At 35.4% G+C, this 15260-nt stretch overlaps 1 protein-coding gene across 1 annotated transcript in view; it reads left to right on the plus strand.

The window, feature by feature from the left end:
• Positions 1-15260, plus strand: part of puf (ubiquitinyl hydrolase 1 puf) — an 870156-nt gene that overhangs the window by 655980 nt on the left and 198916 nt on the right. Inside the window, exons 35-36 of the mRNA XM_068225443.1 lie at positions 6932-7049; positions 11162-11323. Of these exons, the coding sequence (XP_068081544.1) occupies positions 6932-7049; positions 11162-11323 (280 nt within the window). The remainder of the gene's footprint in view (positions 1-6931; positions 7050-11161; positions 11324-15260) is intronic.

Raw genomic sequence — 15260 nt, forward strand, 5'->3', positions numbered from 1 at the left:
ATGTTGTATTGCTTCTTACATGATATAGGCTTCCGTTATTTAAGACGGGGTAATAAAGCAGCTTTCACTGAAACCGATGAAATTATTAATTGGAGGCACAGATATCTCAAAGAGATAAAACGTTTGAGGGCACAAAATAAAGCTATAATTTACACAGATGAATCATGGGTAAATATTGGGCAGATAGTGACAAGAGAATGGAAGGATACGACAGTGAAAAGTGCACGGCAGGCCGCTTTTGAAGGGGTGAGTTCGGGACTTAGGCCACCGAAAAGCCGAGGACCGTGATTTGCCTTAGTCCACGCGGGTAATGAACATGGTTTTGTTCCAAATGCTGAACTAAAATGTTTATGCCATAAAAACATAAGACAATTGGGCAAATTACGTGAACGAAGTAAAGAAAAATGAAAGAGTTTTGTGGAAAGCAGATGAATTACAGGACGATGTCGACGATGAAAAGTTTTTAATACGACTTTCTTCATCGTCCGGATCATCCTCAAGTTCATCTCCCGAACCCGTTTCATCCAAAGCGGGAACATCAGGCCTTGCAGAAATGTTAGAAGGTGTACGTCCAATGTCTGAGAGCAACGCCAGTGATTAAGGTATGTTGTATTTATTTTACTATTGTACAAATATTAATTTATGAATGAATGAACTTCAAATTACAAACTTACAAACAAAAACTGTGGAACTGTGACGCCCTGTTTGACTCAAACTCGAGCGTGATCTTCACGAGTCGATTTCGCAACAGCACGCTCCATCTACGCTCTACTGCAATTTAAGGTTGGAACACACTATATACAGAATGATCTTATTCTAAAAAAACGTTTGTGAAAAAGCTTTTCTTTAGATGCTGTGTACATGGGTTTAAAATATACGTTGAATAAAACCAAAATTTGTGACATGAATACAATAAAAATTATCTACATTTAACTAAAATTGTCCAAAGCAAAAATTGGATCCTCATCAATTACTAAATGAATCATTAGGTTAATAAAGTATGTAAGAAGTGTGTTCATCCAAAGGTGCTTTTTAAATCACCTATGTCGTACGTTTGGGAGTAGCAAACTGGAGCTGTGGTATGTTGTCAATCATGTAAAGCTTGAATATACCATGTGAAAAGAAGCGAGGTTGGATGATACTATTTTTTAAGGAATTCAGTATAATTTTGGGTTAAACGGCGTGTGTGTTGAAATTATGTTGACAAATATCCTTCATAGGCAGCTGCTCCTCTGACAAAATGCTTCCTGGATTTTTATGCCGTTCTTATTAGACTACTGTTCTCGTTGATTCGTTGTTCTGCCTTGGAATGGGTTATGAATATTGTCTGTAATTTAATAAAAAGATGAGGAAATTTACAATAATGACTGTTAGAGCCCATGTTGATAATTATAAAGACAATACTATAATACCCCATAGGTGTAATTGTGGTTAAACTTACTCATCCAGTCTGATGTTAGTTGAATCCACCTGTTCCTGTTCCGTCTGATCGACTAACATTTCTACTTCTAGTGAAGTACTGATGCAGTAACGGAGGGGTGGAGCGTAGAGGGGTGAAGGGGACTGGGTTTTACTTTGTGTGCCTGTGTTATTGCTAGAGAGGTGTTACCTGAATTGGTGTGGGTGGGCCTAACATTAGGCTTGGTAAATGAAACATTTGAGTGCTGTGGTTGAAAAATAGTAGGAACCTTATTCTCATTTACAGTATGGATCAGCCTTGGAGTTATCTCATCTAACAGATTTTTGTTGTCCGTGATGATGTTAAGATTATTATCTCTATTATAGGTTTGATCCAAAAAAATGTATACATTTTCCATTTCAGTCGAAATTTCCCTTTGCCTAAGCTTCTAACAATGGTTAGATCTTTCTCTATTGAAGTGAATTTATGTCCCGTTTCACTAATATGCTGGCTCGTGGCTGAATACTTGTTGTGTTTGGAAGCATTGTAGTGTTCCAAATACCTTGTATAAAAGCTCCTCCCAGTTTGACCTAGATACAAGAACCCACATTGTGTACACTTTAGTCTATAAACCCGAGATCTTGAGTAACCGTTGTTATTTATTTAATTATTTTTTTTACGTCGTTATGCCCTACTCAGGAGCACGGTCGAACTTGCTTAGCTGATGTGTTGGCCTTCTTTTCCTCCCAAAATCTCTTCATCCTCTTGCTGAGCTTCTTCCTTCGTTCTTTTGTCCAAGTTATAGTTGCTCTGGTGTTGGGTTTGTCTTCAAAGTGGTGATTATTGATTTTGGTTCTGAATTTACATCTGTCCTGTACAATGTCTTCTGAGATGTTGATTTCCTGGAGATCTGTTTCAATTTCACAAAGCCAGCTGCTCTTGGTTTTAGACGAAAGGGCGAGGTTGAGAATTCTTTTAGTTAGCCTGTTAGTGTTCATTCTGATAATATGTCCATGAAATTTCAATCGTCTTTTCCAAAAAGTGTGAGAATTTTTTTCAGAATGACAGTATATCTCCTGGGATGTTCTTTTCTCCATATTCCATCTATACAAACTGGGCGAAAATTTTTTCGTAAAATTTTCCTTTCTTGTTTCTCAGTGTCTTTGGTTAAAGATCTGCCACCAATGATTAAGGTTTCTGAGGCATATAACGTTTCAGGTTTGATAACTGTATTATAGTGTCTAAGTTTTGCATTCCGAGATATTGATTTTTTTATTTTCCAAGTGATCCTGTATGCTTTTTGTAATTTGGAAATTCTTTCTGTATTTGCTTTGCGGTTTAAACCAGAGGGCTGAATAATTTCTCCCAAATATTTAAATTGGTTCACTTGAACAGTTTTGCCGAATTTAGTTATCATAGGTTGTCCATCTAAGTATCGTGAGGCTCCTTCCATGTACTGAATTTTCTCATATGAAATTTGAAGTCCTGTTTTGATGGCAATTTCATGTAGTTTTTCAATGGATTGAATTGCTTCATGCCTATTATTGGAAAGGATTGCTATGTCAAAAGCAAAGGACAGACACTGCATGTGAATTCTGTCTTTACGTAGTCTTCCAAGGGTTTTTCCTTTAGTTTCCTTTTCCCAGGTCCTGATTACCTTCTCAAGTACCAAGCTAAACAGTAACGGCGAAAACCATCCCCTTGACAGACCCTGGTGTTCACAGGAAAAGGCTCAGATATTTCGTCTAGCAATTTAACTTTTGAAGTAGTGCCAGTTAATGTTTATTTGATTAATTCTCTTGTTTTTTATCCACTTGAAATTCTTCTAGAATATTGAAAAAAATGTTTGACGGTCTGTAGTTATATGCTTTTCTGAAATCTACAAAAGTAATGACTGTTTGTCTGATTTTGCATATTTGAAGGATAGTTTTGAGATTAAGGATTTGTTCTGTACAAGATTTTCCTTTTTGGAAACCTGCCTGGTATTCACCAATTAGATGGTCTGTTTGTTTCTCAAGTCTAGTGAGCAGGGCTTTGGAAAAATTTTTGTAAGCAACTTGTATCAAGCTAATTCCTCTATAATTATTGATGTTCATTTTATCCCCTTTCTTGTGTAGTTATTATTATTATTATTGACCTTATTGTGGTTGAAAAATATGTTTCGGTTATTATTTGCTGTCCTGAAGGCTATATTAATGTTTTTTTTTTTTTTTAGAACATTTGTGATCTGAATAGCCGGGTTGTTATATGTAAATGTGGCGTTGCTATTTTTCTTGGATTTATTTGGTACTAGATTAGAGGACAATCTAATTTTGATGTTATTAATTAACTGAATGACCATATTTATTTTAAAGCCATTGAACTGAGCTAATTGTCTTATATGCTTTAGTTAAGTTTCTAAATTGTCTGGAGAAAGAGGAACTTTTAGAGCCCTATTATGAAAAGCAGCTTGTTTTTGAGTCATGGGGTGCAGGGATGAATCTTTAATAGTTAAGGGTGAATGAGTAGGTTTCCTATAAATTCCAAATTCAAAGGCGTTATGCATATGCATATTTGTTAGATCTAAAGAATGTCAATAATTTTTTTTATTTCTTCTTTGGTAAATTTAATATTGGGGTCTATTTTGTTTAACGAATTCAATATGTTGTCACTATTAGTAATATCTTTGTTGATAACCACAAAAGTATCGTCAACAAATCTAAACTATAAACAAATACCCTTTATTTGTGAAATAATTTTTGTATGTTCTATCGAATCCCTGTAAATATCAGTTAGGATGCCAGAAGGTGGTCCCCCATTGTGGAGCCGTTTTGCTGACAATACTTCCCATTAAATGAGAAGTAATTGTTATTTAGAACGAAATTTAATATCTTCATGAATTCTTCGATTTCCATTTTACTAAGGCTGCTGTGTTTGTTGATGTTGCCATGGATAAATCTAACGGTTTGTTTAGGAGGAATGTTTGGGAACATATTTACTATATCGTAAGAACATACGATATGGTTAGGTTGCAAATTAAACTTTTTCAAAACTTCACAAAAACTAATTGAATTTCTTGAGGGGTATTTATCGTTGAATACATAACATTTTTTTTTCAAAAAACCATAGATGAATTTCAACACTTTACGGGTGGGGCTGTTATATTAGGACACATTGGAGTGTCCTTATGAATCTTCGGCAAACCGGGCGAGTTAGCCATGCGCGTAGAGGCGCGCGTCTGTGTGCTTGCATCCGGGAGATAGTAGGTTCGAATCCCACTATCGGCAGCCCTGAAAATGGTTTTCCGTGGTTTCCCATTTTCACACCAGGCAAATGCTGGGGCTGTACCTTAATTAAGGCCACAGCAGCTTCCTTCCAACTCCTAGGCCTTTCCTATCCCATCGTCGCCATAAGACCTATCTGTGTCGGTGCGACGTTAAGCCCCTTGCAAAAAAAAAAAAAAAAATCTTCGGCAAGGCTCTAGCGGTTGGGAAAATTTACCAAAGAAGATGAAATCAAAAATTCTTAAAGTCTTTTAGATCTAACAATTATACATACGCATAACACCTTTGAATTTCAAATTTATAGGAAACCTACACATTCACCCTTAACTATTAATGATTCATCCCTGCACCCCATGACTCAAAAACAAGCTGCTTTTCATAATAGAGCTCTAAAAGTTCCTCTTTTTCCAGATAATTTAGAAACAGAACTAAAGTATAGAAGACAATTAGCTCAGTTCAATGGCTTTAAAATAAATATGGTCATTTGGTTAATTAATAAAATCAAAATTAGATTGTCCTCTAATCTAGTACCAGATAAATCCAAGAAAAATAGCTACGCTACATTTACATATAACGATATAACAACCCGGCTATTCATCAGATCACAAATGTTCTTAAAAAAAAAAAAAAATATATATATATAGCCTTCAGGACAGTAAATAATAACCAAAACATATTTTTCAACGACAATAAGGTCAATGATAATAATAATAATAATAATAATAATAACAACAACAACAACAACAGCAACAACAACAATAATAATAATGGTTATTCAAGATCTGGGGTTTATAGACTAAAGTTGTACAATGTGGGTTCTTGTATCTAGGTCAAACTGGGAAGAGCTTTTATACAAGGTATTTGGAACACTTTGATGCTTACAAACACAACAAGTATTCAGCCATGAGCCAGCATATGAGTGAAACGGGACATAAATTCACTTCAATAGAGAAGGATCTAACCATCGCTAGAAGCTTAGGCAAGGGGAAATTATTGACTGAAATGGAAAATTTATACATTTTTTGGACCAAACCTATAATAAAGATAATAATCTTAACGACATCACTGACTACAAAAATTTGTTATAGAAGATAACTCCAAGGCTGATCCATACTGTAAATGAGAATAAGGTCCCAACTATTTATCAATCACAGCACTCAAATGCTCCATTTATCAAGCCTAATGTTAAGCCCGCCCAGACCAATTCGGGTAACACCTCTCTAGCAATAACACAGGTGCACAAAGTACAACCCACTTCCCTTCCCCGTCTACGCTCCATCCCTCCATTACTGTTATCAGTACTTCACTAGAAGTAGAAAGGTTAGTCGATCAGACACAACCGGAACTGGTGGATCCAACTAACATCAGACTGGTCCGGCCTCACGGTGTAGGAGGCAACGTGTCTGCCTGTCAGCCGGCAGCCCCAGGTTCGATTCCCAGCCGGGTCAGGGGTTTTTAATTATAATGCTTAATATCCCCTGGCCTGGGAACTGGGTGTTTGTGACGTCCTTAGTCTTCCTTTCCTCACACATAACATTCCACACTACTGCCATTCCAATTACAGGCAGGTTCATAAAATATGGGGCCAGTAGGGGCAAAAGTTCCCCATGGGTCGACGCCCCAAACAAATAGCATTTTTTAAAAATACACATCAGACTGGATGAGTAAGTTTGACCACAATTATGGGGTATTATACTATTATCTTTATAATTATCAACACGGGCTCTAACAGTCGTTATTCTAAATTTCCGCATCTTTTTATTCAATTACAGACAATATCCATAAACCATTCCAAGGTAGAACAACGAATCAACAAGAATAGTGGTCTAATAAGAACGACATAAAAATCCAGGAAGCATTTTGTTAAGAGGAGCAGCTTACATAAAAGACAAAAGAAGCAACTGTGGAGATGCTGCAAGAAAAGTAACTTTGTTATGTTATGTAATGTTAGTGTGTGTAATTGTTTTCTTTTTAATAATTAGGAATAGAAAAAAAGCATGTTGATGTTGTTTGACATAGCTTATCATAATTTGCTCGAGATGTCACGTTCCCTACCATCTCTTCTGTGATACACATTACTGATGATCACCTTTGAAGTTTTGCATCTGTGCATTTGTTTACAAGCTTTCTTCATCTTTCTTTTTATTTTCCTAATCTTTCTTAAGAATTCTACTCATAATGTGCCTTTATTTTACTTTTTTGATGTGGAATAATTTTTATAAGGGAACTCTCTCTTTGTTTATAAAAATACAATATTCTTGTTATTTAGGGCAAATCATGCTCCTTTGTACCTGAAACCCGATCCAGATGATGACGGTTCTGGAGATGGTTGCAGGATTGGCAATCAGTCTTGTGTGACCAGGTTTATCAAGATGTTGCTATCTCTGGTGCGTACATACTAGTCTTATGTTTGGATCTTAAATTTAATATGTTTATATTTTATTTGTATTTATATGTAGACAAAATCCTCAGTAATATGCGTACATACTAGTCTTATGTTTGGATCTTAAATTTAATATGTTTATATTTTATTTGTATTTATATGTAGACAAAATCCTCAGTAATATAGAGATAAATTTGGATTGAAAGTCATTAAAGTGGTAGGATTAATGATAGGAGCTTGAGGGACTATTCCTTGATTCATTGTGAATTTTTGGAAGCAGTTTAATTTAGAAGTTCTGGAACTACAAACTATGTCTTTACGAGGTTCGATTTCATTACCGAGAAATCATTGCTACGTGTTATAACTCTTGTAGTTTAAAGACATTATGAAAATAATGTAATCAACAGAATTATTGTAAATCAAAATCAAAATTATAATTTTATTTGTTTTGTTATGCTTTGTCCATTGGGGCAACCTTCACCTGAGGGAAGTTTTGTAAATTTAAAAAGTTTAAAATATACAATGTCTACATTATAGGCCCACAGAAAACTTATAAAATGAACTTACATTCAGTGAAGTCCCTTTGCCTTATTATCATTAAGGTTTAATGGAGATATCTTTATGGATCACTGAGTGGTACTGATAAAACTAGAATAATGTAAGATGTATACTAACTCTAGCAATTGACAATTAGTATAAAGGAAAACACTGTAGTTGTAATAAGTTATGTAAATTAAGAACATTTTAGTAGGTTCTGTTGTTTGTGTAAGAATTTTATGAATTTCTGCTCTAGAAAGTAGATTTCGAATAAAGTGGGAAGGTCTCAAGATAAGTGAATTAATAGTTTTGAAAATTCATCTCTTGCTATCAATCATCATCATCATCATCATCATCATCATGGAAGACATATGCAATTACGTAAGGCGGAAGATATTTTAAAGGAGAAAACCTTGTAAGAATGTGTGTTAATGAGGATATATGGATAATGAAACTACTGTATTTACCTCATTGTCGGTCGTGTCGTATTTAACGTCCTCCCTTACGCCGTGTCATCAACTGACTGAGTTCTGTGTGTGCGTGTGAGGTGCTTGCATTGGGCCTTGCATAATTTTCTTCTTGTTTCAGACTCATTTTAGCAGTCTAACTTCAACTCAACGTCAACTACAGTTGTTTTTTAAGAGTTCCCCTGACATCCATATTGTAAGAAAATCTTTTATATTACTAGTTTTATCTTCAAGATTAACAAACATACATACATGCCTCCAGCATAAGAAGACCTCTTTTTACTTCGTCACTTGGACACTGACTTGTTGGAAATTTTAACCCAACATGAATGAACATTTTATTTTGTCACCATAATCATTGCATGTATTTTAATTGTCTTGCCATTTGTATTAAATCTTTTAGCTGAAGATGTTTCATATCGGAATGAAACATGTCCTGTTTAATATATATCTAGAAATTAGGCTGAATTATTTCATGTAGTCCATAAAATTATTAAAATATTGATAAGTATTGGAAGATGGGAATCTCCTTATAACTTAATCTTAGTTACGATAACATAGTCGGTTGGGATGTCTAGTAATATTTAAATGTAAATAAACTAGATTATCTTGGGATTCATATTCCAGTGTAAAATTGATATGCGGATCTAGGGCGTTTAAACTGGGTAGGGTATTGGCCACCTTTCCAAGGTCTTGGTTTAATGTAGCCGGAACGTCATCTACAGCTATTGTTGAATATGGGTTTGTTTAAGATCTTTGTGTATTCTAAATTATCTAAGTAAATTTCTGCCAATATCCCTGAGGCTGGCGATCCCATGACCAAACCATTCTGCTGATAAATGACATTATTAAAACTGAAGTAGTTGTTATTTAGAACCAATTTCAGAATGGACATAAATTCTTGAATTTCTTGTATGGATAATTTACAATACTTTCTTAAATTATTGTGTATTATATCTATGGGGGTTTTTTTTAGGGATACTTGGATAAGTTACATGTTTTTAATATCGAAAGATTGGATTGAATGGTTAGGTTGACCTTCAAAATTTTTTAGATTTTCAACTAATTCTGTTGTGCTTTTAATGGATTTGTTGGCTAGAAATGTGTAATTTTTCTTTAAAGCTGTTTTATGTACTGTGAAGTTTTATATAAAGGGCTTGGTCAATAATTAATGATAGGTCTCATGGGCACATCAGCTTTGGTTGTGCTCTAGCTTTGAGGAGTCCTGGGTTCATATTGATTAGTTCAGTGGTTTTAAGTTCTTTTGAATTTCAGTTGTAGGACCTTTTTTGAACATGGTAAAAGTTTTGTCGGGAAAAAAAGTTGTTTGTTTTATTAATGTATTCATCTTTACTCATGACAATGGTCACGTTACCTTTTTTCGAATTTTGTTATAATTAAATTGTTTTCTTTAATTTTCTTTTTAAGCTTTTAAACTGAATTAATGGTGTTGGCCTGATTTGTTTGAGAATTGGTATTATGTAGTTTAATAATATTACTGTATTTAATTTCTTCCTAATTTCGAACCTAACCTTATCTTGTTGATCGCTAGGAAGTTTTTAATTGCTGATTCTGATTCTGTTACTGTTGTATTAACTGGCATTTGGCCAGTTGTGTTTTGGGTTCATACTCAACATTTTGAATTCTACTTCTTTCAGTGTTACGTCAGTTAAGTTAACGGTAGGTGGGTGGAAATTAGGTATGGTGTCCGTATTCAAATGTTGCACTTTGACACTACTACTCATAGGAATGCAGCCAACAATCGTCAACAATCCAAAGACTGTTAAGTAATTCTCCAGTGAAATGCCCGTATTCTCTTTAACTTCTATTTTTTTTAAATCGTACAGTAGTTTACAGGCATATCGTGTTATTTAATTGATTAAATTATTACCTTTGTGATAGTTTGAACGGATATCTATATGAAATACCGAGTCTATTGTCTGCTTGAAAGAACTTATGTTAATCTGTCTTTGTAAGTATTATACTAACAAACCTGCAGATATTTAAGTGTTAAAAAAGTTATTATTAATATTATTATTACCTAAATTATTTCCTAAACCTAAATTCAAATCAAAGTATACCTAGCTAGCCTACTTAACCTAGAAAACTTAATCTACTGAACACCAGCTGAACTATATGATATAAAATTAAAATAAATATCACTGCTCACAATTTCTACCAACAAGCGCTAAACACCAGTATATAATTAGCACTAAATGGATCACATACACACAAAATTGTACTATTTAAATAGGTTTTAACTACTTTATAATAATGATAATGAAAGAGCACTCTCAACAGCCGACTCTTCACAAGCGCATCCAACAATGGAACCCTTCACATATCAATGGCCCATTCCGGACCAAATAAACAAATCAGTGTGGAAACTATTAAGTATGCAACTTTTGTCACATCTCAGGCAACTGGCTGTAAAAAAGAAAAGATAAGATACTTGCATGGTATTTGAACCTCCTAACACTCGAGCACTGTTCACTTCAGGTCTTTGACTGCACCCCTGCCAGGTGAACTGTTGTGAGGCTTGACATGCAACGGGCAGTTTCCAATCTATACAATTCCTGTTCCTGGTCTGTGTATGCACCTCCTGTTGTAAGGTACATGTTCTTTGTATATGTGCTAGTTTCATGGGTTCGTTTGTTACTCATAATGAATTAATAGTAGCACTTGGAATTCCTACTGTTTTCTAGCCCGTAACCACACATCTCGTTATATTACCCTGGTTTAGGGAGAGGGTACCGAGTTGTATAAAACTGGGTTGCAACGGACAGGTGAATTGCACAGTATACTGAGAAGTGGTAGATGGTGATTTTATTTGAACCTATTGTACTTAGAACTAACACTTCTTGTAATTAAGATTACACTGCTGTTGGAGAAGTGAGGAATGTTCAGGAATGTTGTACAGATTATAGTTCACATTAAGGATCTTGAGGAAAATAATTTTTATTCATGGATTAAGTCTTATTTAGTTTGTGAACTTATTATGTTGATCTTGAAAATAACAAGAAAATTAAATTAGTCTACTGAATTTGCTTATTCAAAATGATGGTGATGAATTTGCTTTCATTCTGATATTAAAACTTTTCTCTGTTTACAGATGGAGAATGGAGCCAAGGCCCATTTGAAGCATCTCTCAGAATACTTCTGTTTTCTGAATGAATTTAGTAAAATGGGTGAAGAAGAAAGTCAGTTCCTCATTCAAGTTCAGGCCATATCTATGATGGTCAACTTCTATTTAGGCCAAAAAGCTCAGGATTATGTACGTTATTAGAATTTAAAAGTAAAATAAGGTTATGTGTTTGCACAAAGGGATCTTGTTTTCATATTAGATAAGCAATAATATTTCAGCATATTTAGAAAGTATGCCTCAATGGGGTAAAATGGTGTATTGAGATAGCTCAGAAATACTCTGTTTATCATAGATAACCAACAGATCTGAAATTTTGTGTTATTTGTAATGCTAGCTCCAAATTATTCATTGAATATTGCTCAACCTCAAATCAGGCCATTGGAATTCTTGCCATTTAAAACAGTGTGTATAGAGGCACTAACAAAGAAAGAGGATATATTCAGTTTCATCAGGAATGTCAGTTACTTGGTATTGTTTCTTATGCATGCCTTTGCTGGTGAGATGTAGTGTTTACAGTTCACTATGTCTTCTGGTATGGGCTATATCAAATTTCTTACTTTCATTGACCTGTCTCAGTCTCATCCTTGGTTTTGACAATATGAAAGTGACTGAGGTATGAGTGATGTTAGTAATACCATTGCTTATGCAGCCTGTCCCTGTTATGAATGGTGTGAAAATATCACTCATAGGGTCGGTTGGTGCATGCATTTCAGTGGGCTTGGCAGACTGATATGTAATAGCAACGGCTGGCTCGGTGAGGAAAGCAACGGGAAACTACCTCACTCCTCATTTCCCTAGTACGCCGCTTCAGTGACGCCTAAGCTATTTATGACAGCTGTTGGCTGAGCTGCAGAGGATCAAACCAGCCTTCGGGCTGAATACCCAACATACAACATACATACGTTTCTTATGCAGTGATACATTTACCCATATCATATTCTTTCTCTCTGAAGTAAAGGGTGTTTTTAGGAACCTGCATACTACCCATAAGACTTTTTCACCATTATTTATAGATATAGTAATGTATCAACTTTAGGCTTGGTAGCACACAAAGATACGTCTTTTCTGTCAGTTTAGAACCAAAGTTTTGCATAACATGCTTCTTAGATGGTATTAAATTTAACTCAGGAATGATTAAGGATCATCATCTTCACTTTGTTGTATCAAACATATATGAAGGATAGGCTAAGAAAATTTGGCATTCAAAATGTCACCCTAAACAGTGGAAAAAAAAATACAATATTTCACTCTCCCTGTTAATAAAAATTATTGCAATTACTGAAGCAGAATTACAAAAGTTGGATCAAAAATGGCGCATTGAGTAATTTATGTTTAATAATAATTGTACCATTATGTAGGAAGTGCTGATACTATATTTGTTGTTAAGGAGTGTGAAAATGTCTAATTTAACTAGACAAATATGAAGAGAAATTTTTTAAAAAAATGTTGCACATGTCCAGAATATTTGGTTAGAAAGCAATATTTTGATGACATGAAAAATTAAGGTACCATGATGAAACCAGCTTTCATTTTGTGCCAGTTGAGAATATCAATTGCTGGGCTGAGTGGGTCAGACAGTTGAGGTGCTGGCTTTCTAACCTCAACCTGGCAGGTTTGATCTTGGCTCGGTCCAGTGGTAGTTGAAGGTGCTCAAATATGTCAGCCTCATGTCAGTAAATTTACTGGCATGTAAAAAAACTCTTGCAGGACAAATTTCTGGCACCTCATTGTCTCTGAAAAGCATCAGAAAATAAGTTAGTAGGATGTAGAAACAGTAACATCATTAGAATATCAGTTTTAAAGGATTGATAGTGAACAGGCTTCTCAATCTAAAGAAACCAGCATTTCCTACTAATGTCCGAATGGTGCAGTGGTGTTCTTGTCAATATCTTAGGAAGGTGTGTCATTTGAATTGCCTAGCTCATTGCCATACCGGGGCAGCACACTAGTTTCTTAAAATAGAGAAGCCTGTTCAGTATCAATGCTTTAAAACGTTTTTTTCATTCGGATGCATTTTATTGCCATATGTTTTCAACAAAGCTTTTATTGACCTAAGAGTTATCCCCTCTACCATTTCCACTACCATTGGAATAATCCAAGTTGTATTAGTGTTGTTTATTGCTATTTGTTTACTTTTACACCTGTTTTTTCACTTACATTTATTGTAAAATTGAGAGGGATATTAATACATAGAAACAGCCATCTCTGAAATAATTATAGAATACAATTTTCAGTTGTCATTGGAACATTCGTTGAGACAAGTTAAGAGAACAGATGAAGGACAGCAACTTACCTGCTAGGAACATAATTGCTCATCCATATATTGTATGTGTCTTAGATATTTTGTTTCAGTCTTCATGATTTTGAAAAGTAATACAGTAAATGTCTAGAGTTTGATTTCCATGGATGTTGCTAAATAATATAGTAGCAGTTTTGAGATATTGATACCTCACCGAACCTGGACATTTCCATGTGGTTGAGGACAGTCAAATGTGATCTGTATGAGTAAATGAGGATTTAAATATCATTGTTAGTAAATTAGCAGGTACTGTTTGAGTTATATATCATAACAATGATGGGTGATTTCGGACAAAAGAGTGGCATTACAAAAATGTTGCAAAAGTTTGCGCGGGAAGACTTGGGAGAAAGGAGACGAGCTGCTCAACTAAGTGGTATGCAATACCAATATAGTTGGTCCGTTATTGGACATTATAAATTTTCCAGCTAACCCATTCCTGGTTGCCAGCGTTTTGCCCTGGTGTGGTAAATAGCACACCCTCTAAGACGCATAGCTAGTGCATACCGTGGAGGCCACTGCTTAGGCTACTTGGAGCCACCGGCAGTGCCAATACACTATGAGAGACTTTGTCTCATTTTCCAAAATTGATGCTTGCCTAGCCATCAGATGATAAAGGTCTTGATTCCCATAGGGAACCTGAAATATTTGTTCCGAATGAGTAAATTTATAATACCAGTATGGTTGGTCCGTTATTGGACATTATAAATTTTCCAGTTAACCCATTCCTGCTTGCCAGCATTTTGCCCCAGCGTGCCAAGTTGGGGTAAATAGCCCACCTACCAAGACACATGGCTAGTGCATACCGTGGAGGCCACTGCGTAGGCTACTTGGAGCCACCGGCAGTGTCAGTGCACTATGAGAGACTTTGTCTCGTTTTCAAAAATTGATCCCTCCCTGGCCATCAGATGATAAAGATGTTGATTCCCATAGGGAACCTGAAATATTTGTTTCGAATGAGTAAATTTATAATACCAATATAGTGGTCTGTTATTGGACGTTACAGATTTTCCAGCTAACCCATTCCTGGTTGCCAGCGTTTCGCCTCAGTGTGCCAAGTTCTTTATCATAAGTGGTATGTTCCGAGCTGTCAGGGGAGAGATGGTGTGGATTGACATCAGTAGACGAATAAGTTTGAGTGGTGTCTTTAAAAGTAGGAAAGGTGATAATATTAAGATAAAGTTGGAATTCGAGGGGACAGATTGGGGCAAATATTTCTTTATAGGAAGGGGAGTTGGGGATTGGAATAACTTACCAAGGGAGATGTTCAATAAATTTCCAATTTCTCTGCAGTCATTTAAGAAAAGGCTAGGAAACCAACAGATGAGGAATCTGCCACCTGGGCGACTGCCCTAAATGCAGATCAGTAGTGATTTATTGATAGAACATAAGGCAGTATCTCCATTGTAGTTGATAGGTGAAGTTACGCTCGAATGTTATAGCTTCTAAATTGACATTTTGGTGCTGTTTACTGGTTGTGCAATGAAACCCAAACATCCAACCAATCCCAAGCTGCCATTCATATTGATTTATATCAATAAAGTGATATCTCAAAACATGTTTGCCAACTGTGTGCTGTACATTCACTGCGTGGTTAAGTTATGTTGCTCAGCATGTATTAGTTATGTTGCCACGAAAATTAAGCGGTTCATAGTTTCCAACGTGGAAACCCTGTTAGCCGAAGCTGTGACGAATATTAGTGCCGATGACGGGAAGAAAGTAGTGTGCCATACAGAAACAGTAATATATGATAATGGATTTGAGCCCCAC

Source organism: Anabrus simplex, chromosome 1, assembly GCF_040414725.1.
Source record: "Anabrus simplex isolate iqAnaSimp1 chromosome 1, ASM4041472v1, whole genome shotgun sequence".
NCBI classification, from domain to species: domain Eukaryota; kingdom Metazoa; phylum Arthropoda; class Insecta; order Orthoptera; family Tettigoniidae; genus Anabrus; species Anabrus simplex.